This window comes from Neodiprion pinetum, chromosome 1, assembly GCF_021155775.2.
Source record: "Neodiprion pinetum isolate iyNeoPine1 chromosome 1, iyNeoPine1.2, whole genome shotgun sequence".
Classification (NCBI taxonomy): Eukaryota; Metazoa; Arthropoda; class Insecta; order Hymenoptera; family Diprionidae; genus Neodiprion; species Neodiprion pinetum.
Window position 1 is genome coordinate 3,375,917 of NC_060232.1, and position 27,778 is coordinate 3,403,694.

At 46.5% G+C, this 27,778-nt stretch overlaps 1 protein-coding gene and 1 long non-coding RNA gene across 2 annotated transcripts in view; one reads left to right on the plus strand and one right to left on the minus strand.

Annotated features, from left to right (window-relative positions):
* The first annotated feature begins 3,583 nt into the window (after window positions 1-3,583).
* LOC124215835 (Sex combs reduced) lies at window positions 3,584-26,446 on the plus strand. The gene is made up of 2 exons (XM_046619646.2): window positions 3,584-6,171; window positions 23,036-26,446. The coding sequence occupies exons 1-2, from the start codon at window positions 5,349-5,351 to the stop codon at window positions 23,338-23,340; spliced, it is 1,128 nt and encodes a 375-aa protein (XP_046475602.1). The 5' UTR covers window positions 3,584-5,348; the 3' UTR covers window positions 23,341-26,446.
* The window catches only part of LOC124215844 (uncharacterized), a 34,639-nt gene continuing 30,636 nt past the window's right edge, over window positions 23,776-27,778 (minus strand). Inside the window, exon 2 of the long non-coding RNA XR_006882454.2 lies at window positions 23,776-24,124. This is a non-coding gene — a long non-coding RNA (uncharacterized lncRNA). The remainder of the gene's footprint in view (window positions 24,125-27,778) is intronic.

Below are 27,778 nucleotides of genomic sequence, written 5' to 3' on the forward strand. Positions count from 1 at the left end.
AATCGATGAGAAAATAGAAAAAAAAAAAAAAAACAAATCAATAATTCGTAGTGATAAAAATTTTCGCCAACACAGATGAAAGAAATTAAGTAGCGACAACCGTTACTTTTTAGATCGTAACGAATGAATATTTGAATCCGCACGCGCGTGCGGACAGGCCGAAGGTGGGCCCCGCCCGTTAAGCGTGCTTAACAAACGATTCGTAGAGCGAAATCTATTAGCGGGACACTTTAGTTCAAACATCGGTGTAATTTTTCAAGAGCTGTCGTCACGAGGTCAAAACCTAAAACACTGCAGCCCCACCCGCTCGAGCAGTTCCCTCCTACGAGCAGCTTTTTGACCCTCTCGCCGAGCTTGTCAGTCAGCTTTATCCGCGTGGCCGGGAGAGCCAAGGTGCGAAGTGTGCTCGTGATGCTTGAGAAGGAGCCGAATATTGATCGCCGTAATTTAATATTATTTTTACGAATTTCCTTCATTGCTCTCCGGAATCAATCACGCAGCCTCGAGCATGTCCGGTGCTACATTGTCACGCCGTAGCGAATGCGCGTATTGTAGGTAGACGATGTAGCAACAACTAAATCTAAACACCACGCATGCATACGCGCGGAGAGCAGAACGTGAAGTCGGCTTAGGTACGGAATAATTTACGACATACCAGCTGGTTTCGGTAGTTTAATTTAGTATCTGGAACGTCGGGGCATTAGCCACTGGGCGTTACTATAACTGAAAAGAAGAACCCGTTCCACCGACTTCAATCTCAGCCTTGGCTGTATCAACATCAAAAGATTTCTCCTCGATGCGTGCGCCGGCTTCGGGTTGACAGGTGCCCGATCCCAGTTATTATTACCATTGTCTTTCAATTAAGCCAAATTATCGAGTCGAATTACATTACGCTTGAATACGTATTTTTCAAGCCAATAAAAATAGCCACCCGCTCAGCCGTGTGGATCGTGGTCCAGACTTTGATCGACTCGTTTCTGTATAATAGTCGACTATTCATCGATCGTCTGTTAGTTACGTACTGTAATTAAAATTTTTGTGACGCGGTATATCGATTAAGTTCTCGACACGAGAATGATTTCTGCAGGACAATCGTGGGTGGCATATTATCATCTGCGAAAAGTTGAGAATGGAGATCGAAGAGCTGGCGAGGTACACGTGTCTTGTTTCGACGGTGTCTCTTTGCCGGGTGGGTGATTCATGGGGACACGAGGACCGGGTACGATGCATTTTTTACACCTGAGACGACTTTATTAGAAATTCTAATGGACCAGGGAAGCCTGCGGCCGAAGTGTGCGTGTAAGCATCGGTCCGGATCAACGGGAGCCGAATTTAAAACCCGCGTAAAAGTTCTTGTCCGTGAGAGCCGAGGTTCGATTGGCAGTCGGCGGCTCGATCGGAGCCTCGGTGACTTGATGACTTCGTCAGGTTTGGCGCCGTTGCATAAAGGACCATCTTCTCCTCTCTTCTCGTCTTTTCACTCATCTCGTTTCACGTGAGCTGCCGGAGATCCCGAGGCACGGGATCCCTCGACCCCCGCAAAAAACTACCGACTTAAACAGGCCATTCGTCGTCTGCGATGTTGTACAAAACGATCGCGATGCGGTTCTGCGATTTGCGATTTCGGTGACCGATTCGCGCCGAGCCAGCGATCGGCGATTGATGAAACGATGATATCCGCCTGTTATCATTCGACGGGCGAATGATTTCTGAGTGATTATCCATATGCTCCTGGTTGAGGAGGATCCGCGGCACCGTTTGGCGTAATTTATACACTGGAACCTGATTACCTTGGAAACATTCATTAGCGGCTCCACCCCTCGCCGCCGCATAACGTGCAGTTGAGGAAGAGTTTGCCGTGCGGCACCGAGTGCGGAATAGACCAAATCTCCTGCGGTGAGGCGAAGGGGAATAAAGCAGATGCGGAGAGCTAGAACGAGAGCGAAAGCGGCGGAAAGGGGGAGAACTGGCATCGCTTTTATACAGCCCGATGCAGCACGACCGTTGCGTAACACGATGGGGAAAATTGAAGAGTTCAAATATTTCAATCAGTTTGCCGCAACTCCTATCGTACATATGTAGGTATACGTATAGAGAGGCGGACCGTTTAGAACAAACATGTTTTTTTTTCCGCCTATCAATTCGACGTGTTTAATTATACATATATGCCCTCGTCTGTAAGGAACTGGTAGTAATTGTACACGAGTTCCATTGTCCGTGACCAGGTGTACGCCTTGTACAAATCTGATTAGGTACATTGAATCGCTTTCTTTCAATTTGCCGGTAATCGACCGAAACGATGCCTCCCCGTGCAGGGCACAAGGTGTAAGGCTTTACGACGTTTATACCTGCGGACGGAAGGCGTCGTAAATTAAACCCGTCCGGACGTTTTGAGCCTCGAGATCACCGACGATGTTTGCTTTTCCTGATCCCCGATCGTCGCTGCACAAACGACTCTGGTTCTCTAACACCTGTTGCTCAATTCGACGCCATTAAAGGTTAGGCTGCCACCAAAGTCGACCGTGCAATTAAGCCCAGGCTGGGTCGGAAATGGGATCCATATCGATGTCCGATGGAGAAATTGCCTGCGATTCTTATAAATTGAAAGAAGCCTATAATTTCGTTTTACTTTACAAATTTTTACCCGATTCTTTTTCTATCTGGAATATTCTCTGGAATCGAATCAAGACTTGCACAAACTTTTCAGTAAAGTAATGAAAGGTACGTTCTTGAATATAGTTTTCATTATTACCTATTTCAAGTTTGCAAATTAGCAGAACAAATTCTACGATTCAACAAAAGAAAAAAGAAATGTAGAAACGGCACGAAGCTTTTTTTCGACTGGTCGAAATCCATCGTGTCAGCTGCTTCAGTGGGGTAAGAACACTTGTCGCGTCGGGGTCTAGGATGGAAATGCGTCGAGCGTGTTTAGGCATCGTGGAAATGTTTGGGGCAGCAGGGGTGGGGGGTGGATCTCTAAGAGAGTATCCGTCGGCGGTGGTGGCGGCGTCGGCGTCGCCGTCGATGGTGGGGATCCGACTCGAGTATAGAGCAGAAACGGGCACCGGTTCCTCGGCGAAAGGAAGGGGACCTGGGGGCGGGTGCGCGCCTCAATTCACCAGGAACGGCCACGCTCGCCACATCTGGTGAGCAACTGCCGCACTACCTCGGTGCTCCGGACGACGATCAAAGGGCGCGGGCCGCTCCAAAAAGCCAAAAACACCGACACACGAGTCTAGAATTTTTCCCGTGTCACCGCGCAGCTTTGCTTTCAGCGATAATCGAAGAATCGTTGCGAAACGATCGAACGGGCGTAGATCGGACACGTAACGTAAAGATAAAAAGGAGGGAGTTTTTTTTTTCTGCTTTTCGGAAATTTGGGTGAATATTTTTTCGAGGGAGACGGAGTGAGAAAGCGAGAGAGAGAAGAGAGCGGACACGGAGCGCCGGCGAAGTCTGGCAGTGCTCAAAGAGCCCCGCCTCCTTGCAGCGACTTTCCCCCCCTTTGACCAACTGGCTACTACGTCACACGTGGTTCTGCGGTGCGAGCCGCAAAGACGTAGAGCCGTCCGAAGGCGTTCGGTTTGTTCAGTGAGTTACGAGAGTCGTGTCGGTGTCCCTGGCGGTGATCGTCTCAGCTGTTTTCGAGATAAGGAAGGCGAAAATCGTGCGGTAACGCCGCTCTCCGTCATCGGTTAGAGAGGAGATCTTCCACCCCTGTTATTCCGGCCGCCTTGCAACAGGTTCAAATTTATGGGACAATAAGGAGTGCTGTGCGTATAGTGCGCGTGTATACGTCTCCGGTCCATCCCCCTCTCGCTCTCCGGTAGTGAGAGAGAGCGTCGGGCCGGGCTATCAAACTCTCATAAAACTGTCAGCCGCCCGACCGCCGAGCTGACTTATGCGCGCCCCGCTACTCCAGAAGACTCAAAGTTCGCGGCCGTCCCGCAACGGGCATTCGACCGACGGAATCGGCGCGGAATCCCGTGAAAAATCAGGTAGCCGAAGAGCAGGAACCGCGAGGGCCGCAAATTGACCGGCGGTGGGATTCGTTCCTTCGGGGTTGGAGAGGAACGTCGCGGGATTCGCGGACGAGGGGGGCGCGTGCGCGCGGGCCCCGCCGGTGCACGCCGAAGGAGGAAAGAAGAGCCCGGGTTGCCCGCCTGCTCGGCTCGAGCAGCGCTGCGGTGTGACGCAGTCGGCGAAGCGGCGTGGCCGTAGCTCTTGAGCCGCGGCGGGACCCCCACTACCAGAAGCTCCCAAATATCTCTCCATTAGCCCCCCTGGCGGGCTGCCCCCACCCGAGACCGATGCTGCGCACCCCTCTCCACCCTTGTCACGTCGGGTAGCGGAGAACGGGGTTGAAGAATCCTCGGCGGCGGCAAGAGAGACCAATCAAGGTTTGACGGACGACTGGGATTGGTCGCTGGCTCTGACACGCAGCGCGGCACGTGACAGCGCTACCGCACCGGCCCCCGAGATCACGGCTCAGTACGATACGACCGCCCTTCGCGCACGCAACGCACCTAGATATCGGACGGGACCGCGTAGCGTTAACCGCAACGCAGCGAAACAACGCCTGCGAATCCACGGTACACCGCTCCTGGTCCTCGTCCTGGACGGTCGCGACTCTCCGCCGGGGGTCCTGCCCCGGTCCTTTATTCAATCGCTGCGCGTCGCGTTGCCTCGAGAGTGCTCGGATCACGCCGGGAATCAGTGCCGAATCCAAGGGCCGATCCGGTCTCGATGGATCTTACGCGCCTCGCCGCCAGCTACCCGTAGGCAATTGCGCCTCCTTAGGTCGTAAAGAAACGGAAGACAGTTTTATGGCCTCGGCCACGTGGCGCTCGTAAACCAGGAGTTGACTCGGACCGCCTCGCTGGCAACACGCTCTCTATTAGCCGGGGCTTACACCCTTCTTCATTATCCAATCGTTAATCGTGTTTCTCGAACCGCCGCGCGATAGTAAAGTGTTAACGTATTCGCGCCTCACGCGTGCACACACGTCTCGCCAGTGAAGTGAAGCGAAAAATAAAGGAGGAACGAGAATAAGTATCGTAGCCTGTAAAGAAAAGGAGGAAAGGACTCGCTGTCGGAGAGATGTACTTGAAAGTGTTGAAAGTTCGATAGTATTGAACCCCAGTGTTTGCATCACCGTTCGTGTCAATGTTCGTCTGAGGGACAAGATACAAGAAAAAGCCCCCCAGTCAAATTCCTCCGGGCACACGAAATCCAAGGGCGGAAAAAAAAACAAACAAACAAACGAGAAACGGAACAAATCGCTGCAAACTTCCGCCGCGACAGTTTTCGTCGTTCGCTTCTTTCACCAAAGTGCGCCGCTAGCCGAGATGAGCTCTTATCAATTCGTCAATTCTCTCGCGTCCTGCTACGCCGGACAGCAACCTCAGCAGCCACCGAGACCGACTCCAAACTCACCGGGCGAACCGATGCAGGCCGCTTCGCCGGCGGGTGGCGATTACTACAATCCGAACGCCGCCGCGACGAGTTACCCGCCCACGTGCTACTCTCCGCAGCAACACTACCCCCAGCATCCGTACGCCACCCCGGCCGCAGCGATGCAGCATCCCGCCCCAACGGGGATGATAGACTACACGCAGCTACAGCCGCAACCGCGGCTGAACGCGACCGCGACTTCCCAGCAGCAGCACATGCACCCCCAGCAGCAGCCCCACCACCCCCAACAGCAACACCATCCTCAGCAGCAGCAACTCCACCCGGACCCGACGTCCCCGCTTCTCCAGGGTGCTCCAGCCCCCGCCGCACCCTCAGCGGCTAGCTGCAAGTACGCGGACTCGACCTCCTCGACTAGCGTTGCCTCTCCCCAGGACCTGAGCACCTCCACCTCCCGGAACAGTCCCGCACCCCTGGTCGCCCCCGGGACCAGCAAGACTTCGGGCCTCACCTCGCCACCGGGGAGTTCTTCGAGGTCGTCGGTCGCCGCCTCCGCGGCCTCGCCTCCCGGAGGCAGTTCGAGGGGCGTCGGGGGCGAGGGAACCTCCACGTTGACCACGGCCTCGTCGGCCTCCTCACCGGCTTCCTCGACATCGAGCACCTCCAGCACCGGCAACAACTCGTCGAACAAGGGAAACGCCAGTGGTGGTAATCCACCCCAAATCTACCCGTGGATGAAACGGGTTCACATTGGACAGAGTGAGTAACACGTATCAGATCATATTCAACGGATCTCGTTGCCAGAGAGAGAGAGAGAGAGAGAGAGAGAGAGAAAACACGGAATTCTAACGGTATAAAAATATCGTTGAAAAGGGAACACAGCGGACTATACTGTAGTCATTCTTTTTATACACTGTAATCAGTTCCTAATCGTCGCGGTTGTAATTATAATCCACCGCGTTTCATCTTTCCGTGTTATCAATTGTGATTTACTGATCGTTATTGCTTAGTCGGCGATTAGAATATAATAACAATTAACGTGATCACGTATAACACGTTACAGAAGTCTCTCCAAATCGTATACATGTATAAAAGGCAAGCTGAAATCACCAAGATTCGTATCGATTCGTGAATAGTTTTACAATCCGCGTCAATTGACTGTTCGGGAAAATGTTCATCCCTTCGGTCGATCAATTCGTAAATAAAATAAAAACGGACTCGATTACGCGATCGGTGACAAGACGACTTACGTATTCGCACAATTATCAATTCGAACTTGGTACACGTGTAGATAATCGTCAGGGCTAAAGCGTCGTTGAATGTACCACGAGCGTTGGGTATAGATCGGAAAGATTGAGGGGTGAAGAAAAAGGGGAATGAGATACGAAAAATGAAAAATAAAAAAAAAAATAAAAAGAAGAAAAACGCAGCAACAGACACATGCAATCATCGATCATATCCCCCGAGCGCGAGCACAATGGTACCCACCCAACTATCTATCGTACCTGTGCGTTACGGGTCTTTGAACCTGAGGAGAGTATCGTCGTAAAGAGGCGAAAACCCGTGAGTCGATTTACCCGAAGCGCAGCGGCCGCGAGACGGCGGAATTGCCGTGGGTGCGGTGCATCACCGACACGCGGAGAGTTCAATTAGTACCCAAACCTACCGGACGATTACCGACGCGCAACGGGTACACGCGGAATGATTAGTGGGTATTATTTCTGCTATTTACGCAGCGAGTAGGTTGGCAGGAAGAGGGCGAGGTGCGCGTGTGGCCCAGTATGCGGGAACAGAGAGGAAACGAAAGGCGCAACGAGTTACGGACACGACTTGGCGGCTCTGCCGGAGGACGCGTTTCTCGGTCCACCTGCCCCCGCGGGTCAAAGAAGATAAGACAGCGCGAGTCGCGTTCGCATTAGTCGCCCCGTGATTTACCGAGGCTCGACTAGCCAGTATGATTCAGTCAGCGGGGAATTTGACGAAGAATTAATGGTATTATGATATCGTGTGTAACTCTATGTATGTGCGCCAGGCCATAAATCAGGCCGCATTGTAAGGCGGGGGGCTTCCTTGCCCTTCCTCGGCCCTTCTTCCCCCTCGGCCGCTCGCTCCTCTGTCCTTCGCTTGTGCCGTCCTCCAGCCCTCGGCCTTATTCTTATTCTTGTTCTTCTCTCCGACTCGGTTCAAGAAGGATTCCTTGTCCAGGTCGCTCACTCCGACTCTCTCTTTCTCTCCTACAAAAGTCCGCGGTCTTATCTTTTTTTATATTATTTTTTATTTTCATACGTTCGAGTGAAATCATTTCTACTTGTCTTCCGAATGCGCTTGTTTTTTATTCGAAACCCTTACGACGGACACGCCGCGAGAGAGTCGAAGAACGAACTTCAAAGCCGAGCTGTGTTTTTCTATTTCATTAATAGACGGAATCGAGCGCTTTGTCGGACGGACTTGAAACAAGAGTTCCAAAGGCGTAAGAATGGGCTCTTTATTCAAATATACAAATCGACCGGGCAATCCTTTGCGCAACGTTTTACTACGGCATTAACGCAGGGCTATAAGGGCCAGACGTAATACAAAGCTCGGGACATCTGCCGTGGCTGATATACCGGGTTTGATTAGTTCCCCGTGAAGAGCGTTCAATTGCACAATGATTGATGGGGCCCAAGCTGTTAACAGCATTACGGAGTACCGAGGAACCGACGCTCGAGACGTCTTGCACCTCCGCCGTTTACGCTCCGAGTAAAGGACCAGGGTCTAAATCATGGCCGGTCAGTTTTTTCGATATAAATTTCACCGTCCCCGTGTGAAAAAACAACGCCGAGTCCATTACGGCGCAATTTTCTCCCGTTGAAAGCTTCAGGTTAATTCCGGGCCCGGAGAGCAGCGAGGGATGCACGAATACCCTTGGCCCACGTGAGCGTCGAACTCGAAGACATAAATAATGTGATTAGTCGGTCGAGTGGGGAACAGACGGAAGGTGCTCTCTTCGAGTCCGGGGAATCATAATTACAGCCTGATCATTCCGCAATAAATAAGCCCGAACGTTGAACGATCCTCTTCGGCTCGCGGCTTGGCGTGGAAGGCAAGGGTGACTCCGAATCTGAGGCACCGCAAATTTCCAAGACGCGCATTTCGTTGTACACCGAGTTTCGTACGTGCATACACTGGGGTATAATCTCGGGGGGTTGCAACCGGGTCGAACATGCCAACAACTGGTTTCGGATCCTCCATGCGGAACGACAAAGAGGCCCTCACCTTCGCGTGCGTGGAATTGCGCCATCCATTTGCTCATCGAGTCCCGTTTAGGCTTCAGGTATGTCGTAACAGCAGGAATAAGTAAAGTTGTTGCAGGGTTATCGCGCGATTAGGATACCTACGCACGTTGAAAACCGATCCCAAAAGTGTAATATGCAAGGTTCAGAAGAATCAAGAAGGGATCCGACGGCAACGCCTAATTCTTATATTGGAAGCTTATTTCATTTGTAGTTTGTACTTTGCTCTGAACGCGACTGATCTGGTTCTTCAAGATACTCGTTTATCGGCGATTCGAGAGTCTTTTCACTTTTCACAGTGGGGCTGAGGCAGAGGGAAAGAGGGGGCGAGGGGCCAGCTATCCGGGGAACGGGAGCGTGCGGCTAACGGAGGTTGAATATGTAATATATACCCCATACGTGTGTATACGTGCTCCGGTTCACTTTAAAAGATACCCATCGCCTATTGGAATATAAATTTCAATCGAGGCCACAGACTGCAAATGGGATGAGCCGCTGTGTGCGGGGAGAGAAGAAGACGAATAAGAAGAAGAAAAAGAAAAATAAAAAAAAAAAGAAGAAGAAGAAGAAGAAGAAGTGGGCAGCCTGTTGCTGCACCGCGAGTCCTGAGCGCCATAGGGATCCTGATCCTAGCCGTGCTCATGCAGGGTTCCCCGGGCGCTGTGCGAAGGACTATGAAGAGCGGCAGCAGCCCCCCAACGAGGAGGAATGCCCCGAAATAAAATTTACGAGCTGCCGGTGAATGGGGTCCCAGTCGCGGTTTTTGACGCGGCACAATCACCGCAGCACAACACGACTGCACAATGATATAACGATTATTATTATTGTGAAAGATCTCGATTCGTTGCCCCGTTATGTTGACACTGGAAGCCTAAAATTGGGCCCTTGTACCCGCTGGGTGCATAAAAAGTGTAAGAAATTAGGATAGGAGAGGAGGAAATCGGCGCTCCGCGTCTCGTACGGGGTACAATACCCACTATTCGTGAAACGTCTTCGTTTAAGAGAGCATTCATTGCCTAGAAACGAACCACTCATGTCTCCATCTCTCCGCTCGCTCCCGGCTCCGAAAATACACCCTGTCTTCTTCTCCGCAGTCTCCGCAGTCTCCGCTTCTTCTTCCACGTCGTCTTCGTCGGCGAGGATATCGTCACCTCCCCAAAGTCCGGGCTCTTTCTTTCGCGCCGGCCCGCTCTCATCGGTGGCCATCAATCTCGTCGTCTTCCCTCTTTAATTCGCGATTCTCCACGAAAAAAGTGTCGCTAGTTCGAAGGCGTCACGACGGCGGCGCTTCACGTCTGCGGGACAGCTTCATTTCGCGGCTGAGCTCGTCGCGGCGCGTCGAGAGCAAAGTGTTTCGTGTCGGGGCGGTCCTGGGTGTACCCCGGCGACCCGGATGACCCCGATGGCCATAAATAAATGGTAGCAAGGCTTACGCGCGGGGCGGGGAAATATATACGTACGTGCACGTTGAGCGTTCTTCTCGGCGAGCCGCCTAACCAGAAGGAACTCGGCGCTGTATCAAAACGGACAGAATCCTAGGTCGCGCCCGAGGCCGAGGCGCCGATTCCGTAGTGTGATTCATGCGCGCGTACCCCACGGACCCTGGAGATTTTTCTCGATCCTGCGGGTCGAATCCTCCCGGACGGAACGAGGATTTAATTCAAAATTAAACAGCCTCTCGCGTATTCGCCTCGCGTTAACGAGATTTAGAGCGGCCAGTGGTCGGCGGTTTCGATGTCCGTTAATACTCGCGCGAATCTAATCCACCGACAGGAGGGATCGGTGTCTTTTTGAACGCCAGCGGTGAGCGGAGTTGCGCAACGATATGCGGCGACCCGTGATGTCAAGAAGACGGACCTCATCCGTGCCGGCGAACAGGTATACCGACTTGTGTCTCACAGTCGGCAACAGACTGATGGACAAGTAATGAAGTGACGCGGTCTCTCCGCAACGGCTGGCCATTCGACGACTGCCATGTCGCTTTATTCCGAGAGTTAACAGGCCCATTGCTCACAGATGAATCATTACCGCTGGCCCGCGAACAGGAAAGAGAGAACGAGAGAGAGGGAATGCATTTTATTATACCGGGGTGGACACCCCAAAGTATAAAAAAGAGCCAGGCGCAAGATAACGAACTTGGAAAATAAAGAGAGAAAATCATCCTGTTACATGTTTCTGATAAAAAAAAAAAAAAAATCCCCCTGCAGGGCGGAGTCGTTCGATTAACCCTTCATCGTGCCATGCACTCGCACTATCCTCGCGGTTGCGAGGTAACGATTCCCGTAAGCGGAGCAGAGATCCAAGGATGGCATAATTTTGTCGCAATAAGTATACCTACAGGGTATATATTAGAATAGTTGCACTCGGGCATGGATATTCCGCTCGGCTAGACGTTCCTTTATGCGGGGCTCGTTCCTGCCTAGTTCGCATTTTCTTCTCTACGTACGATTGCAGACACAGTTCCTCGTGTCTAGGTGAATGTTTTTTCATACCTTATAGGTAAGTGCGCGTACCTTGTCCCGGTGCTGTTGTACAGTCAGGCCTCAGGTATGCTCACACACGTCGGCACATACACGCGCTTCGTGCCAGCTGACTGTATTGTTCCCACCGAAGGCAAATCATTAATTTTCCACAAGCACACGAGGAGGATGAGAAGGAGGTGGAGGAGGAGGAGGAGGAGGCCGCTTCTCCGAGGTCCGTGGATGTGAAAGCGAGTGTGTGCGCGGAGGTCCATCAGAGAGGGTGAGGGGAGATAGCCGCGGTCAGCTGATCGCCGCTCGGCTCGGTTATCGTTGAATTAATTTTTGGGATAATTAATAACAAGTCGTGAACCGACTACCGTCTGAATGAACCTCTGATGAAAGGGCCCGTGCCCTGAGTAACCCTCACGATTTAAGGGGGCATCCGCACCTTGAAAGGGGTGGGGGGGGGGGAGATATTCTACACGGACTATTTTTTCATTTAGATTTTCTCTTTTTTATTTTTGTCTTTTTTTATGTTTTTTTGAGGAGGAGGGCAGCGCGTGTATTCAGTCTTGTTACATGGGTTCACCAGCCTCTTGAAGTATTACCAGGTAAATGTCACGATCTGTGACATGTCGCGTCTCATATTCCTCTAAGAGGAGGTCCGAGTAAAGGCGCGGTTGTCTCAAGGTGCGCAGGGATCATCGTTCATCCTTTGAATGAGACTTTGCTTCGAAAAAAATCTAGTCATTGCACCGACTACGTTTTCATTTTCATTCGTTTTTATTCTATGTCTTTATTTGTTTACTTTTTTTTTTTTGTTTTAATTTTCTTACGTTCTTCGTTTCGGTCTTTGTCAAAGAGTGAATGAAGTACAACCTCGATCATTTTTTATCCTTTAGACTGCCAACCCACTGCAAACTTCACTTGCTTATTAACAGAAAGATTTAGTGCTAACGACTAGTTAAGAAACTACTTGTATATGACTTTGAATAACTCTTTCAGTTTTACCAGAATTCATCCGCACGCTGCGATGATTCTTTTATTTTTATTCATTCTTTCTGTTTTGTCGCAAGAACTAATTACACATCGTTTACGTATACAGTCAAGTATTCCTTACGGCTACATCATCATTGTCGAAACAATCACCAGATTTAGAAAATCGACGCGACAGCTTACTTCAAACTTTGTTTGTGCCCGTTATCATTCACCTCGTAACTAACCCTGCCGAATAAATTCGCAAGCTATTAGTACACAGAAGAATCCGCAGCGAACAAGTCATGTCATTGGAAATCAGCCTGAGCCACGTCTCCCACGAGAATTTCTACAAATCGGTGGCCACCTAGCGGTAAAACTTCTCCCGAAGCTCGATTACCCGTGACAAAAGAAAAGAAAAAAAAAAATACATTCTCGTAATCCTCGAGGTTTCACGATATCCGAGGATCGAATCTCAACCAAAAAAATTCCCTAATAATTTCGCCACCACTTTTACATCCCTCCTCAATTTTCTTTGGATAATTTTTGCGAAGCGGAGCTTTTCGGAGAGCTTCGCAAGAGGGTGGATCGGGCCGATGGTAATGCATTCCGAGCCTTGTTCCCTGTTGGTTGGTACGGTTGCGAGACTCGCGTGTGTCGGCCGATCGGACCGCCGTGTGATGGATGGAGACGCGCTGCCTCTGCCTCCTTTTCCCCCGTGCCCCCATTTCCTCGGCCCCGGTGCCCTCCACGATCCTGCGACCCGTTCCACCGTCCCCCCAACCCCGACTCGACTCACCTCATCTCACCCCGGTGCTGTCTCGTTCTCCGGCTGCAGAGCGCGCAACCCTCACGATCCTGACAGTTCTTTGAGGCGAGTCCTGGAACGCCGCGCCAACCCGCGAAACGAGGGTTGCTTGCTTGCGGCAGCCTGTCGTGTAGGTGAACCGAGGTGGGTAGGTACTGCACTCTGGAGGGGTGAGGGACAAAAACTTGCTATTGCAGTCCAACCCCCTAACCTCGACGAAAATAGAATACCTTGTTTACATCCGGCGGAATCACGTTGCGTGCAGAATCCCCCAGCCTACCCCCCCCCCTCTTTCTTGGATCGGTTCTTTTCCTGCTTTTTTTTTCTTCACAAACAAATTAGCTGGAGTTATTTTTCTGACTCGAAATAATGAGGATCTTATGATACTTACAGATTTTTCACAATCATGGTCGGTTACATGACTCTTTCCTTTACCGCAATTACTGACTCATTACTACGCGTCATTCGACAAAAAAATTTCAACGCCTCAAGCTACGCTGTAACGGTATCGCAAATGTGTCGTGATGATACTTTTTATTTACGCAATTAGCGCGATGTACGCGGAAAAAATAATCGAAAGTTGCGATAAACTGTGGGCTAATTACTGAACGAATTATGATGATAGCTAGAAATAAAATGTTACATATCATGTTGAAATTGTCGCGAGGGTCTTTCAGGTTTCTTTGACGATTTCGCTAAGCATTTTCTTTGGCAGAACTTGTGCCGCTGTCGACTCAGTGACGAACAGCCAATTTAGGATTTTACTACTCGAATAAGGAGTAACAGCCAGTATACGATCTACACAACACTAACTCAGAGTCCGAACAATCTCTGTATGCGGAATAGTTTATGTCCTTTCGTTTAGGGTAATTGTCTCGTCGTCATCTTGTTAACGAATGGAAAGCACGTGGCGTCCTCAGCCCCCAACGGATTTATGACCGACTCTATTATATCTGCATAACGCTGCAGTGTATATTACGGTCATACCATCCGTAGCATTGCTGAAGTAGTCGGGTAATTCGGAAGTCCAATTCTCTCCGCAAAGAATCCCGTCATCTTTTCAAAAATCGGGGAATAATCGCGTGTGAGTAGAAAATTGATGAAAAATTGAATCCATAATTTTCACAGGGGCAATTTTCGCGAATGGAACGTAAAAAGCAGTTGCATTTGTATTAAAAAAAACGTGTGAATCGGTGTGCGGTTTTTTTTTATACAGATGCCGCGGTGCATCGGACGGTCGTAATAAATAATGCTAGGCGAAAAGAAAAACGTGGAAAAAAAAATGATTGCTTTTCAATCTGAATGGGACAGCTCCGGGAGCGAGTTGTTGGGGGCGGCGAGAACGAGGTTCAGGGTGAACCTGAAGGGTTTGTAAGGGGGAGGAAAAGGGGAGGGGAGCAAAGTGTAGCGAGTGGCGGGACGGGGGGAGGAGAAGAGAGAGCGAGAGCGAGAGGCTGGAGCTCTCAACGAAGCTTTTATGCCGAAGTTTGTGCGGCGGGCGCCACGGTCATTTGTTATCTCCCGAGAAAGCTCCCTGACGCAAATAGGTTTGTTTCTGGCCGCTTTAAACGCTTCACAATAATCCACCGCGGAACGAAATTCAATTAACGCCTCGTCTCTACGGTTTTCTTCTCGTGCCCGCGAACCTACAGGGTGGTTTTGCTCCTTGACGAATTTTCCCTGCCACCCTTATTAGCCAGATGATCACACCAATTATATCAACCCCTCGATATTATTCGACTCGTCGAAATACATTATTATAAAGCGGGTATACATACAAGAGCGGATTGGCATGTTGGAACGTTGGTAAAAGCTTCGGAGCGAAGCTTTCGCGGAAGCTTGAAAATTGCAAGTACCTCGACGCAACTGTACAGAATTTCCACACCTAGAAATCGTGTGCAAAATTTCTCGGAGGTATAAATTTAATCCGCAAGCTTCTGCTCGTTACATCTATAATACCACCAGATTTCTCAGCTTGATGTTTCCTCGCGCATTTAACCCGGCTCTGCAAGACCCCGTAGAGATCTTTGCTTCGGTCGTTATTACCGGGGCCTCTGCAGGGAGTCGGATCGACCCTGGACCAGCGCCAGGGATTCACGTTAACCGTCTGTTCCCGTATTATCTGCCCGTCGGAGAACGGGAGATCACGGATCTCTAGACAGATTTTTAAGATGGAAACGACAGCGACACGCGCCCTGATTTTTGCCAGAAAATACACGGGCACCGAAACGCCGGTCAACGAAGACTAGCGCGACTCTTGATCAGCCTGTGCGCGGTTTTGCGACCGTGACAATCGCATCGGTCACGCGTATTTTTACGAAACTAAGACGCCAAGATCCCTCACTCCGATTTCGAACAATTTTTACTTTTCGTTTATTTTATTTTTTATTTATTTATTTATTTTTTTTTTGTAAGATACGGACGTTTGTTTTTCACCCGCGGTCTGCCTTGAATTATCTACCATTATATACCATTCCGCTAATATCGTAATAATGTGTGTATTACTGTTGCGAAATTTTAGTGTAAGCAATTTTTTCCCGGCTAATATTTATTGCTCGATTTTTACTGGTGATTCGTCATTGCTGCTGTCATCCCGGGACATTTGATTTAATTTTTAAACCAGATTTACACGATGGGCTCGAATAATACAGTCAAGCGAAGAAATTGAGTTCGGGGTCAACGCTGCGCCAGCTTCCTGATGTCCAGATCACGATCTTTCTCATTTGAATCGTTAGAATTCGATGGTTTATTTTTTCAGTCGGAAAATAAATTTCAGCTCTTCGATTCGCAACGTCGTTATTTCATTATTGCCGTTTCGATTCTCGTGTTTTACAACGATGACGAACGATCGTAAGTATAGATTACGCAATCATTCAAGGAAACGAAAAAAATAGCGGCTGGATCTCTCCAGAATCCATCCGATTCTTCTAACGAATAATCCGTACGCCTTCGTAAAAGATTCCCACAGTAGTAATTGATCACAGCGTTAATGCCGTAATAATAGAAAGTTTCAACTCGAGGCCCACGCGTCGAACCGTATAACAAAAATGACGAATCGTAAGAGTCGGAAACCCTGCGTTACAATCGGTAAAAATCGCGGAAGAAATGATTTTGTAGAATTTCAAAAATTTGCCGATTTATTTTCCTCTACAGCAGAAATCCTCGCAAGAACAAGGAACTGACAATTTTGTCACCAATCAGTCTGACGCTCCGTATGCTTATTGCGCTTTTGTGGAAGAAATTTTGCTATTTTTTTTTTTTCTTTCCATACGTATATCAATTTCAAAAAATCGTAAAAACTCGAGTGTCGCAGAAAAAATTGTTATTCATTCCGTTTCCTCGTTTCTTTCACGGTCAAAAGCAGATGCATCGACCAGCCGTGAACCGTCCATATCATATCGAGTTCTGAGAGTAGTGTGGGTAACGACGACACGAACGAGACACGCACACACGAGTGTCGAGTCGGAGGCGCGTTGTTCCGAAGCGTATATCTCTGACCGTAAGTTGAGTGAGGGCTCGGACCACCTAGAGGACCAGATGTAATCATAATTGTATAATAGCTCTGTAAACTGGTCGGGTTATTTATGAGCGTTTGGTCGCTCGGCGATGTCAATGTGCGCTCCATTTCGTCCGAGTTTCGATGTATGCATTCCGTGTCCAGCGTGTCTCGCGTGTCTCGCGTGTCTCGCCTCGCGGCGTCGGCGTGTTCCTCGATCCTCTATTTTCTCCCTTCTCCCAAAGGACGCGGGCACCCCGCTATCACCTGATCCTCGCAAGCTCCGACGACGCAGGCGTGCCTTCTGCACACGTTGCAAAAGTCCGCGGTCTCATCGAACTGGCGCGAAGAAACCGAGAAAAAACAAACTGCAAATCGCCGCGCGGTTTTTGCACAGGATTTTTAAACGCCGGTGAGCGGAACGTACCTAACATCGATCCAAGAGTTTGAGCGTAGCTTGCAGTGGCAAAAAAAAAGTCGATATCGGATCGTGTTTACCAGCTACGAGCAATTTTTCCGAGGCAGAAAAAATTCGTCGAGGGGGGGGAGGGGAACAAAATGACGTTGCTGTGTAATTGATCGAAACGGGCGGTAACGCGGGCTGAGTGATTTTTCTTATTTTCAATCGGTCCAATCAACCCGATCCGCGCCTAGATCTAGAGAAGTGATAAAGCGCGGCTGCAGACTCAGCTTCCATCCGAACGAGCTGCAGCGGATGCCTGAGAGAGATGATATGGACTCGTACAAATTCTACTTTTTTACATAGCTGCCCAGCTGACCGTGATCTGCGTTTTTACAACCCGGCGACACGCTCACTTTGTGCGGTGTTGTTTTTTTTTTCTTTTTTTTTTATTTTTGCACAGTATGATAATGGGGACTTGGGAATTAGGTGAATTTGACAAATTGCGACAATAGAGGTTCAGACACGGAGTGAAAAAGCTACGAATACCAGAGCACAGAATACACTTAGCAGAAGGAACAAATTTAGGTAGACAAATTTCGTGCGTGTCAGAGATGAAAAGCGAAAAGCTTCTTCCTGAATTCCTTTGATCACACGGCCGAGAGAATTTTCTGTGCAAAAGAATCGGGCATCTTTGATATCGAAATCTTATTTTTGCAATGTTATTGCAAAACAGCTTGTTGATTTTCGTACGGTTATAATTCAATCATCATTAACTGATCGACTAACAGATATAAGATGACTGCTGAAAAACATAAGGCTTATTGGTTCCTGTGACGGTCTTGTTCCTTTTTTGTCATTCCAACGAGTTAGTAAACAAAAAATTATCACGTTAGTGAATCTGTATTTTTTCCATTTGTCAGGGCGTAATTTATACGATTCGCCTAATGGATTATATTGGTTTAATAGTTTGTATATACGTGTTGAAACACTCGAGATTACGGATAATCTCAGGTGTGACATGATTTCCTAAATCTCGCTGCGCGTCTCCGTCCCATCGGACTACAATATATGATAGGCTATAAATGTCTAGTGGCGTACTAAAATTATAATGAATTATTAACATAAATTTACTCAACTATTCAGTGACTCGGATCCGCTCGCCTAACAGTGTGGTTGAAATTCTCGTTAACCATGCAGCGAGCGAATAATAATTTTACATGTATTAAAAGTCGTGATAATCGAACGGGCGCGTAAAAATCCGGTGAAATCATGGCTGCCGCATAAATATCGTGCATTCGACATCGTCCGATTTTTAATTAATTAATTTTCTCACTACACCTCTCCTCTGTACCGTTCAACCGGCAACTCGAATAACTTAAACGATCAAGTCGTTCGTATAAATCAACGTTCGCGATCGTTCGCGGATCTGAAAACACGGAAACACAATCAGTCGTAAATCGTTAAAGATCGGTAGAGGAGAGAGAACAGGTGTTAATATTTCATCGTAGTTTGAACACGAGCTCGACGCCGCGATTGCGGAATTATGTAAATTTGAAAATTCGAAAACAGAGAAAGAGACAAAAATCGACAACTCCTTCCCCCGCACCGAAGAACGGATCGAGGATGGCTGTCTCGGATTCTCTAGATTCTACCGTGTGGGCTTAGCTGAAACACACGCTCGTCTTAAAAATTCTTAAGAGTCCCTCGTTGCTTCGCTGACAGACAGACCGACGGCTGGACCGACGTCTTTGCGACGAACCGAGCGGCTGTGAGCCTGAGGTGTTCAACCCGCGGCCCCGCGACTAAAGCGCGCGATCGTGTCACCCATCCAGCCGATGTCACTCGACGCCGAGACGGGCGAAGAAGCGTCGCCTCTCCTCTCTCCTCTCTCCTCTCTCCTCGCTCCTCTCTCCGTCTCGCCCCGTGTTTTGCTCCTAATAGAACGAGCCGCGCGTGTATTTGCATCCCTCTCTTTCTCTTCGCCTCTCTTTCTCTCGCTCCTCTTCCAGCAGCCCATCTCCCGTGTCTACTGTCTCGAATTGTGTCTTTGACTGAGTGACTGACTCGCGACCGACGTCGTGACCCGCGGAGAAACCGCGACTATTTCCGTTGGATTCATCCGATCGATTTTACTCCCGTATAAACTGCACGCCGATTTTTAACCCAATCCCCCTTTGCCAAAGGGTTGGGGTAAGACGACGCGATACTTGAACACCTCGTCACGATCTCCATTACTTCCGTTCTCTTGAACAAGCTTTCGACAACCCTTATAAACAACGAAATCCGGGATACATGCGCTGGAAAAATTCATTCCGTGCTCGGGAGCAAATTCTGACAACTGATAATTAGTTTCGGAGACAAAAAAAAAATAAATAAATAAATAATGTAGATTGAGCGATATTGACCAAGATGATATTTTAAAACTTTTTGTGCAATATGAAAAATTAAACGGTTGATTTTTCACCGGTAATAGAATGAGATTTTATATTTCTTGAATGAATATTGCAATCACTGTAATTCTAAGTCACCGGTGATAAAAAAATTGACGCGAAGTTCAAGTGATGAAAAATCGTAAACGAATAAATTGCTCTTGGCTTCTTCGCATTCGAATGTATTATTTAATTTTTACAGCACAGCTAGAACCAGCATTTTTTTTCAATCCAACTTTTCCCGTACGAATAATATTATAAGCTCCGATGTAAATATACAGCTTGGCAAAGAGTAGGTATATCTATCAGGCGTTGGATTGATAAATGGTTACGCCGTCCGCCCGCAGGTATACATATACGACGAACAATATGTGTGTTTCTATATCGATATTTGACGATGCGGAAAACGAAGACTTCACATATCTGCAGATAATACCGTGGATGTACAATTTCCGGTCGATACAGAGGCGTCGGTTATACCTAGAATAAGAAGATTCTAATGGAACGGAGGCCTTTAGACGAGTTAAAAACGACCGAACTTGCATCTCAATCGTCTCTTAATGAAAATCGTCTGGGTTTAGGCACATGTAACACTATCTCGCGTGGTTGACGCGGATAAATTAATTAACCCCAGTTCCTTACAATATACCGAAGCTGGAGCGCAAAATTATTAATCAAAATCATAAGCCAACCGAATTCACAATCCAAACACAAGTCAGTAATACACACCTAGGTTCACGTCGGTGTCGGTCAGTTTGTTGTGTAGACCAGAACGGTGTTGCAGAGTTGCGAGATATCTCCAAGCCAGGCGGAATATCGATGTCGGTAAAACATGGTGATAATTAATCATGATAATATCAGGGATTCAACAATATTATACGTGTATAATACACGCTCGAATCTGATACCGTGCGAACCTACGACGTTTGCTGCATAACCGCGCTGCGTGTTACTCTAACGGAAAACGCTGAAAAGGTGGGGAGGAGGAGGAGGAGAAGGAGGAGGAAAAAGTACCGAAACACGAGAAAAAACGGAGTTCTATATTCGCTGCTGTGAAATGGGACGAAACGAAACGCATCGGCGGGCATGGTCCGAACTCCGCGACGACTATTTATTAAAAAGTCGACGTCGGCGTCGCCGTCGGCGTGCCACGTCGGGGGGAAAGCGATAACGCCTGCAACGGAGCGGGTAGTCATTAGCGGTGAACCCCGACAGCGAATGCCGGCACACCTTGTACCTTTGCGATGCACGTCCGCGGAGCCGCTGCAGCTCCGTAACCCATTTCCTCTATTTTTCACGCGACACTTACGCACGCGTGATACGCGACAGCTGACGATTTGCGAAGCGATTCAGTTTCACTCTCATCGAACGCGCGATGTCGCGTAATAACGCTGCGTCGGAAATCACACTTGCATTCGTCTCGTATTCTCTGGTCCACAGAGTTTCTGCCAGACTCTTCCGTTCCTCGGTGAAAGGATCTATTAATAGTGTCATTCATTACTGCCGTAGATGAGCCGCCTCTTTAATATCCGCATCCGTTCCGACTCCGCTTCTAATTCCTTATCGCTTCAGCTCCGTGGGCGAAGAATGGACACCTGTTTCCTTTCGGTCGTAGTTCGCGAATCGTTTGTATAACACCTACGATTTTATCGGGTAACCGATCGTCGAACGATAACGGATCGTTGATTTATGGATATAGCGGAACTCGGCTTGATCAGCCACATCGAAAATTGACAGTTGACACGGAATTGGGTGCTTAAGGTAAGTGTACCAGTTATTGACACGTTCAGACCCAATTATCGATCCTTTTATTTTCCAAAATTATTAATTTACGGCACAAATTGCGAATTTCTCGATGACTGAAACCAATTGCCAGATGGTTAGACACTACAACTTTATTTTTTTTGCTAATTTTATAACTAAGGATTGAACAGATACAACCAGACAAGGTAAATAATTGGGAAAGAGTCAATAACTGGTACGCTTATCTTACACGCGCAACGCGCGTAAGTAGGTAGAATTCTTTGTTCCGTATTTCTCCGTCAGTGATATGATTAATCCAATTACAAACAAGCCGCGAAAACTGACGACGGGTCTTTTAGGGATGACGAATCGCTGTTGCGTTTTGTTATTATACGCAACCATTTAAAGCTTTGACCAGGACGGTTGTGTACAAGTTGCTCCAAGCATGCAGGGAGAAACTTGCCCGTCGTATTTGGGGCGCTTATCTGATCGTGTAAAGGTCAGGAAGTTTCGTGTTTCATGGTTACGCGCGTATAACGTACGCGTGAAATTATAAAAAAATTTCGATGAACCAATTTGTTCCTGTTTGTGAATATTGTACGAGGCGATGACACAACGACGATAAGTATGTGCAGTTGGCGCACAACGTGATAATTCACTTGGGTATCACGACGATACTCCTTAACCGAGGCTTGCAAGTGTGCAGGCTTTGCATTATATTTACGACCGAGGTCTGCTTAACAAATAGGCAAAGCAGCTGCCAACTGACCAGTTTGCCGCCGCCTGCTTACGCTGCTCTTGGACTTAGGTGCATCATATACCTGATGCAGCTATGAGAGATCGTCGCAATAAAATTAACGAGGTCACAGACGCGTCTCGTATATATATATATATATATATATATATATATATATATACGCAAGGCACTTTATTTACCAGGGAATGTATTACATTCAGTTTCTTGCCAGGTTATTCTCTTCGCGCTGCTGACGGACTATCCGTGACGACATTTTATACTGTTTATCCGTAAGAAAATCTTTCATTTTCAAATATGCCGTTTGAGGGAGGAATTTCTCTGAAGACCTTTTTGCGGCAGAAATTCTTTGGCTTTCTATACCTTTACGAAGTAATATGTGCTTGAAGAGAAATTGAAATCTTAAATTTTTCGACAATTTTAAACTCACCTGCGATCCAAGTCTCCATCTTCTGCTCCGATCTGTACAGATTCGCGAGAAAGAAGGCGAACGTATTGCTGATAAATTTTACAGGTATTCGTTTCGTTGTCGGCTTTTGGAAAACTGAGAAACTGGTTCAGGATATTCGGTTTTAAATTACACAGTGACCATTTTCCGAGCAAAACAATTTCACGAGAAAGTTCCTCACGAGAGGTTTTTTTTTCTTTCTTTTTCATTCTTCTATTCTCGGCTTCAAATTTGGGATTTCGACCACATGTTCGCACGGTCAGAAACGTTGTAGAATTCCGTGACCCTCTCAGGACTCTGCTGGCCGAGAAAAAACCACACCTTTCAATTTCTCAGCATACTTTGAAAAATCTATATGGTTACAATATATCTATATACCAGAAGCTTCTACCAGTCAATTTGAACCAAAAATTCAAATTATCACTGATATTTGAATTTCACGAAATAATTTTTGTTAGTGATTGAAACCTGTTGAGCATGAAATAATTAAGATTAAGTATTGAAACTCGGTATCGGTGCAAGTTTGAGTCAAGCTTGATCACGGAGACAACAAAAAAGCAGATTTGGCTCAAAATTGCAGGAAAAGAGAAAAACAATATATTTTTTTTGCAAAATATACTTAATCAAGTACAGAATCTACTCTAGAAAAAGTGCGCACTATAAAATCTGCTACATTTATAATAAAAAATACAATTTACATTGGTACTTTTTACCGAAAACCTCGAGGTGTCCATCTTCGGACACAGTTGTGAGTAAAATCTGTTCCGCTTCTTGCATCCGCGATCTGTGAAAACTTGCTTGATACCTAATCGACGGTTGATACTTTGTTCCAGGCACGGTGAACGCGAACGGTGAAACGAAACGACAGAGGACCTCATACACGAGGTATCAGACCTTGGAGCTCGAAAAGGAGTTCCACTTCAATCGGTATCTGACAAGGAGACGGCGTATCGAGATCGCGCACGCGCTCTGCCTCACGGAGAGGCAGATAAAGATCTGGTTTCAAAACAGAAGAATGAAGTGGAAGAAGGAGCACAAAATGGCGAGCATGAACATAGTCCCGTACCACATGTCGCCTTACGGCCACCCCTACCAGTTCGCTCCGCACCCGGGACAGTTTGCCCATTTGGCCACATAGGACGAATTCTCGCCCGCCGAGCTTGGAGCACACGCGGTCCGGTTCCCCGGGATGTACGGCGAGCAGAACTTTTAGAGCTTTTCCTTGATTTTTTCCACGACTATCGCGATGTCCGCTGGTCTCCTCCGGCGACGGAGCTTTAAAAGCTTGCCGCCGGGGCGGACGGGCGGAATTTCGCATCTCTGCGTGCGATTTTCCCGCGTCGCGTTACGACGGGGGCGCATCGGAAAATTTGGTGCCCGCGTCTAATGGGCCGCGTGGTTATTTGCCGATGGAAAAAGAAGCCGAAAATTCTGTCTCAAAATGAACAAAAAAAAAAAAAAAAGGAAACAACAACATGTTGATAAACGCCGTTATTTCCGGTTGATAATTGACTGGACGCGCTCCGAGTACGTGTAAAGGATTCTCGTGTTATACGAGTGAAATGATCAAACGTTTCACTTGTACGGTTATGTTACATAACGCAAAGAGTTCCAATTTAGCGGGCGAGGTAATCGAATACTAATATAAATATATATATATATATATATTTAAATATAAGAGTAGAAATTAGCAATATAATTAAATAACTACCCAAAACTTTCCAGCTGCTCACTGCTTTTTATCACCGCGTTAAATTCATCCAAGAAATTGAATTCTTTTCGATTGTTACACTTTTCGTTTCTGTCTATTATTGTTATTAGCGTTTTTTATTTATTTCTTTTTTTTTCATTTCTTTTCTTCCCCATGTCTTCGGCTTAGACGATGATGATCCTTGCGGGCGAGGTTCCGGTAGTAACTTATCCTGCAAAGAAATGCGAAAAAGTTATATAAGGAATATAAATACAAAACTATAATTGATAGACAAGTGCAAAATAAAAAAATACGCGAAATGCAAAGAAGAATTGTATAAAAGGAATAACTTTTAGACGCTCGGCGGTGTTTTTAATAATAATAGTAATAGCAAAGTTGAGGAAAAAAGAAAAAAAAAAAACAACTGATAGAAAGTGTAAAAAAAGAGGATAATATGGAGGGAATAAGCATCGGTTACTGGTCAACGACAGAAATATATTTCGAGTCAGTTATTATTCTGTCATTGTAAGTTTATATCTCTAAGAAACAGAGAACGAGTCTAATAATATATAATGTGTATATCAAAGTTGTAAGAAATGTTAATTTGCCCGACGCGAATGATAAAATAGTTGGCAGCTGAGGCTCTAGCGCGCTCTCTCTTTGTAAATATATATAGTGTGCACCAGATACTGCGCCTGCGAGCGACCGATAATATTCTATATGTTCTACAATAATAAGTTATAAGGGGAGGACCCTGCAGGCGCAGTCTCTGCTTTCCTAAAAGTCTGTACAATATGTCCTGAATATGTGTGTCCGAAATGTGTATTTGAGGTCTAGGGGTTGCAGTTCGTTACAGACAGGGCGACACCCGAGTCGCGAATCGCGCAGCTCGTTACGCTGCATTATATAATTGGTTGATAAAATCAGTAAATAAATAATCGGTTAGATGGTAATCGGCCCGAAGCTGCAGGTGTGTAAAAATTAATGCAGGGGTAAGGTAAGGGGTATGGGAAGAGGGGGGAGGGGGGGCTGCGTATGTGTGTGCGTGTGTGTACCTTCCTAACTGTAAAATGTGCGACGCGCATGCGTGTGGCGCCTATGAGGAATAATTGGATCTTGTGATACGAAAACCGTCGCTATGTGTTTAGTTTGTATTACCTCGTGTTACGTAGTTGGAAATGCGAGGCGGGTTATGCGATACGAGAAGCAAATTCGGAAGCATACAGGGATCTAAGTATATACCGCATATATACACACATATATGTATATATATATATACACATGCATATATATATATATATATATATATACCTATACTGAAAGAACAAAAACACGTCATGAAAAAATGAGAAATGCGACAAAAAAAAAAAAAAAATCGATAAAAAATAACTGACTAATGAATAAAATTAAAGTAAACTTGATAAAAAAAATTATTAAATTGTACATAATTATTATTGAAAATAACGAAAAAAAAAAAAAGAAAAGAAAACAAAAAAACAAATGAATACCATGCGGAAGATGAGAAGTGAGTGAAGAGAAAGAAAGAAAAAAAAATACAAAAACAAAAAAACAAAAAAAAACATATGATATAACGCGATATTAATGATGTTGTTATTGTACGCGGGATTTTTTTCTTACGGAACGAGGATGCATTTCGAATCCTGAAATTTGAATTTCTTTTCGTTTTTTTGTTCATCACCCCTTTCATTGTTTTCGACGTGCGTTTACGTCAATTATTGTATAAATCGAGAGAAAAAAGGAAAAGGAATACTCAAAGCTTTCCGAAATGCATCCTTGTTAGATCGTGAGTGCCCGGTATCGTATAGACATATTTAAATAACTGAATAATAGTAATTATTATTAATTATATCGAGAGTGAGTCTGTTGCTAGTGACTTGGTCCAGTGTTAATAATGTATTTTATTTGTTTCGTTACACGATTTTTTCCATTTTTCTTTTTTTTTTTGTTTTTTTTTTCTTCTTTATTTTTATGAAACTTGTTTTCTCGTTGTTTCTCGCCGCGTGTCGTATACACGCTCCGTACCTATGAACGCCCGTAGCTGTGGTAAACTTTCAAGCACCCTCGGCAGAACGACGAGGCTTCGACTTCGAATTCTCGGACAGACGGATGGATGATAACGAATAACAATGATAATAATTAGTAAGAACGATATTCTGAAATCATTATCATATATTTTCTTTTTCTTCGACCGTAATATACGTATAAATAATAAATATATATCCATCGACTGTAACTGTAATGCGGGTTGATCAATGTTAGCTCCGATTGATCGAGCGATCGAAACTCCTTATTCGATGCAAGAGGGTGGCGCGCGCTGGTGCGTTCACTTACTTAAGTTAAGCTCAAGTATTACGTTCGCGTAGCGTTTGCAAATGTTACTTCATTCCATGTAATATACGTAATAGACTAACTAAAATACCTACCTACTACATCTACGTAACCCTAGAGCACCGTACGTGTAAGATCATATGATTATATAACTTAAATTGTAATTATTAAATGGTATGACGTCAAAAAAAAAAAAAAAACAACTCAGGCAAATCGTCATTCAGTCATTTCGTATTCTAAATATTATTAAACTGTATGTATACTTGAAACCGATTTCCCAGCATGCAAACTATTTCAAAGGACACTATATCAAAATTCATTTTTACTTCTCAGCAAGAATATTGTGCAAATACGCCTCACCGCGAAAGTTGGAATGAGTCGTTTCTTTTTCTTTTTTTTTCGTACAAATACGGTTCTTCGCTAAAATTGAAATTCACCGTTCCATCTCAGGAACGGAAATGTGGCGTATGTCAGATTAGAATTTTTTTCAATCAAGCCACAACTGATATGACCATCAGTTTGAAATACGTAGAATATCAAGTCACGGTTTAACTAAATTCCTAATTGAGAAACCAAGCAACCGGTGTACAGATCACAGCGCGTTAAACTAATCGCCAAAAATTTTACAATACATTCCTTTACTTCGATCTTATTTCATGAAATTGAACCGGCATCGCCGTGTCCAGAGAGTCCTTCAATTCGAAGCAACCTCCCATACGCTAACGTGTGTGTGTGTGTAAATCATATATTTATTTACAGTCTCGCATCATTGGCGATAAGATCACGTGACAACTACGGGGGGTCGACCTAGTGACACCCCCGACATAGAGACGCGAGGTGCGGGGGCGAAGAACTAAAAGTCACGGTTGCGCCCGGCTATCTCAAGTCAGTGAGTTGGCCGGTTGTCCGGCAAACCGAAACTGGTTGTTCAAGCTACCGCCGATGATCAAGCACCTTTGAATCGTTACCCGAGTATCACGTCGCATTATCGATACACTCCGGTATACAACCATGACACGAGGAAAAAAGAAGACCGTTTCGTTTGTGCACCGCAGGTTGCACCCTTTCGGTACGGTGCTTTATCACCCGCGGTCGAAGACTGGAAGCTCGCATTGGCCGATTAAAACCGAGGGGTTAACCACGCCAAGAAGTCATTCGAAGCGACGCACTCGCTCGAGTTCACGTGCGCTCTGATCCGTTCCAAAGTGGTCAAGTACCTCGGGACTGAAACGGATCCTGCTACGAAGCAGGATCCACGAGTCAGTGTTTTTTCCCACGGTTGCCGGGCGGTTGTGCGCAGGTATTTCCACGTCTCAAATGACTCACGAATTATATGCATTGGTAAAAATTAGGTCGAGGAAAAGGATTCCGCTTCGCGCTCAGCGTCCTCCGGCGAGCTTAAGAAGGGTGTAAAAATTTTCGGTGAAGGATCTCGCGCGGCCGCATAGTTGGAATAATTATAACTCAGGCTGCCCTACTAAATCAAGTGTGGCTGGTACCTTTTTAAGCTCCTCCGCGGCACTAAAGAATCTTCGGT

Bases quoted from the DNA above. Each gene is read 5' to 3' on its own strand.
- LOC124215835 (XM_046619646.2), top strand. From the start codon at position 5,349: ATGAGCTCTTATCAATTCGTCAATTCTCTCGCGTCCTGCTACGCCGGA. The intron at 6,172-23,035 runs GTGAGTAACACG...ACTTTGTTCCAG, and splicing joins ACGGGTTCACATTGGACAGA to GCACGGTGAACGCGAACGGT.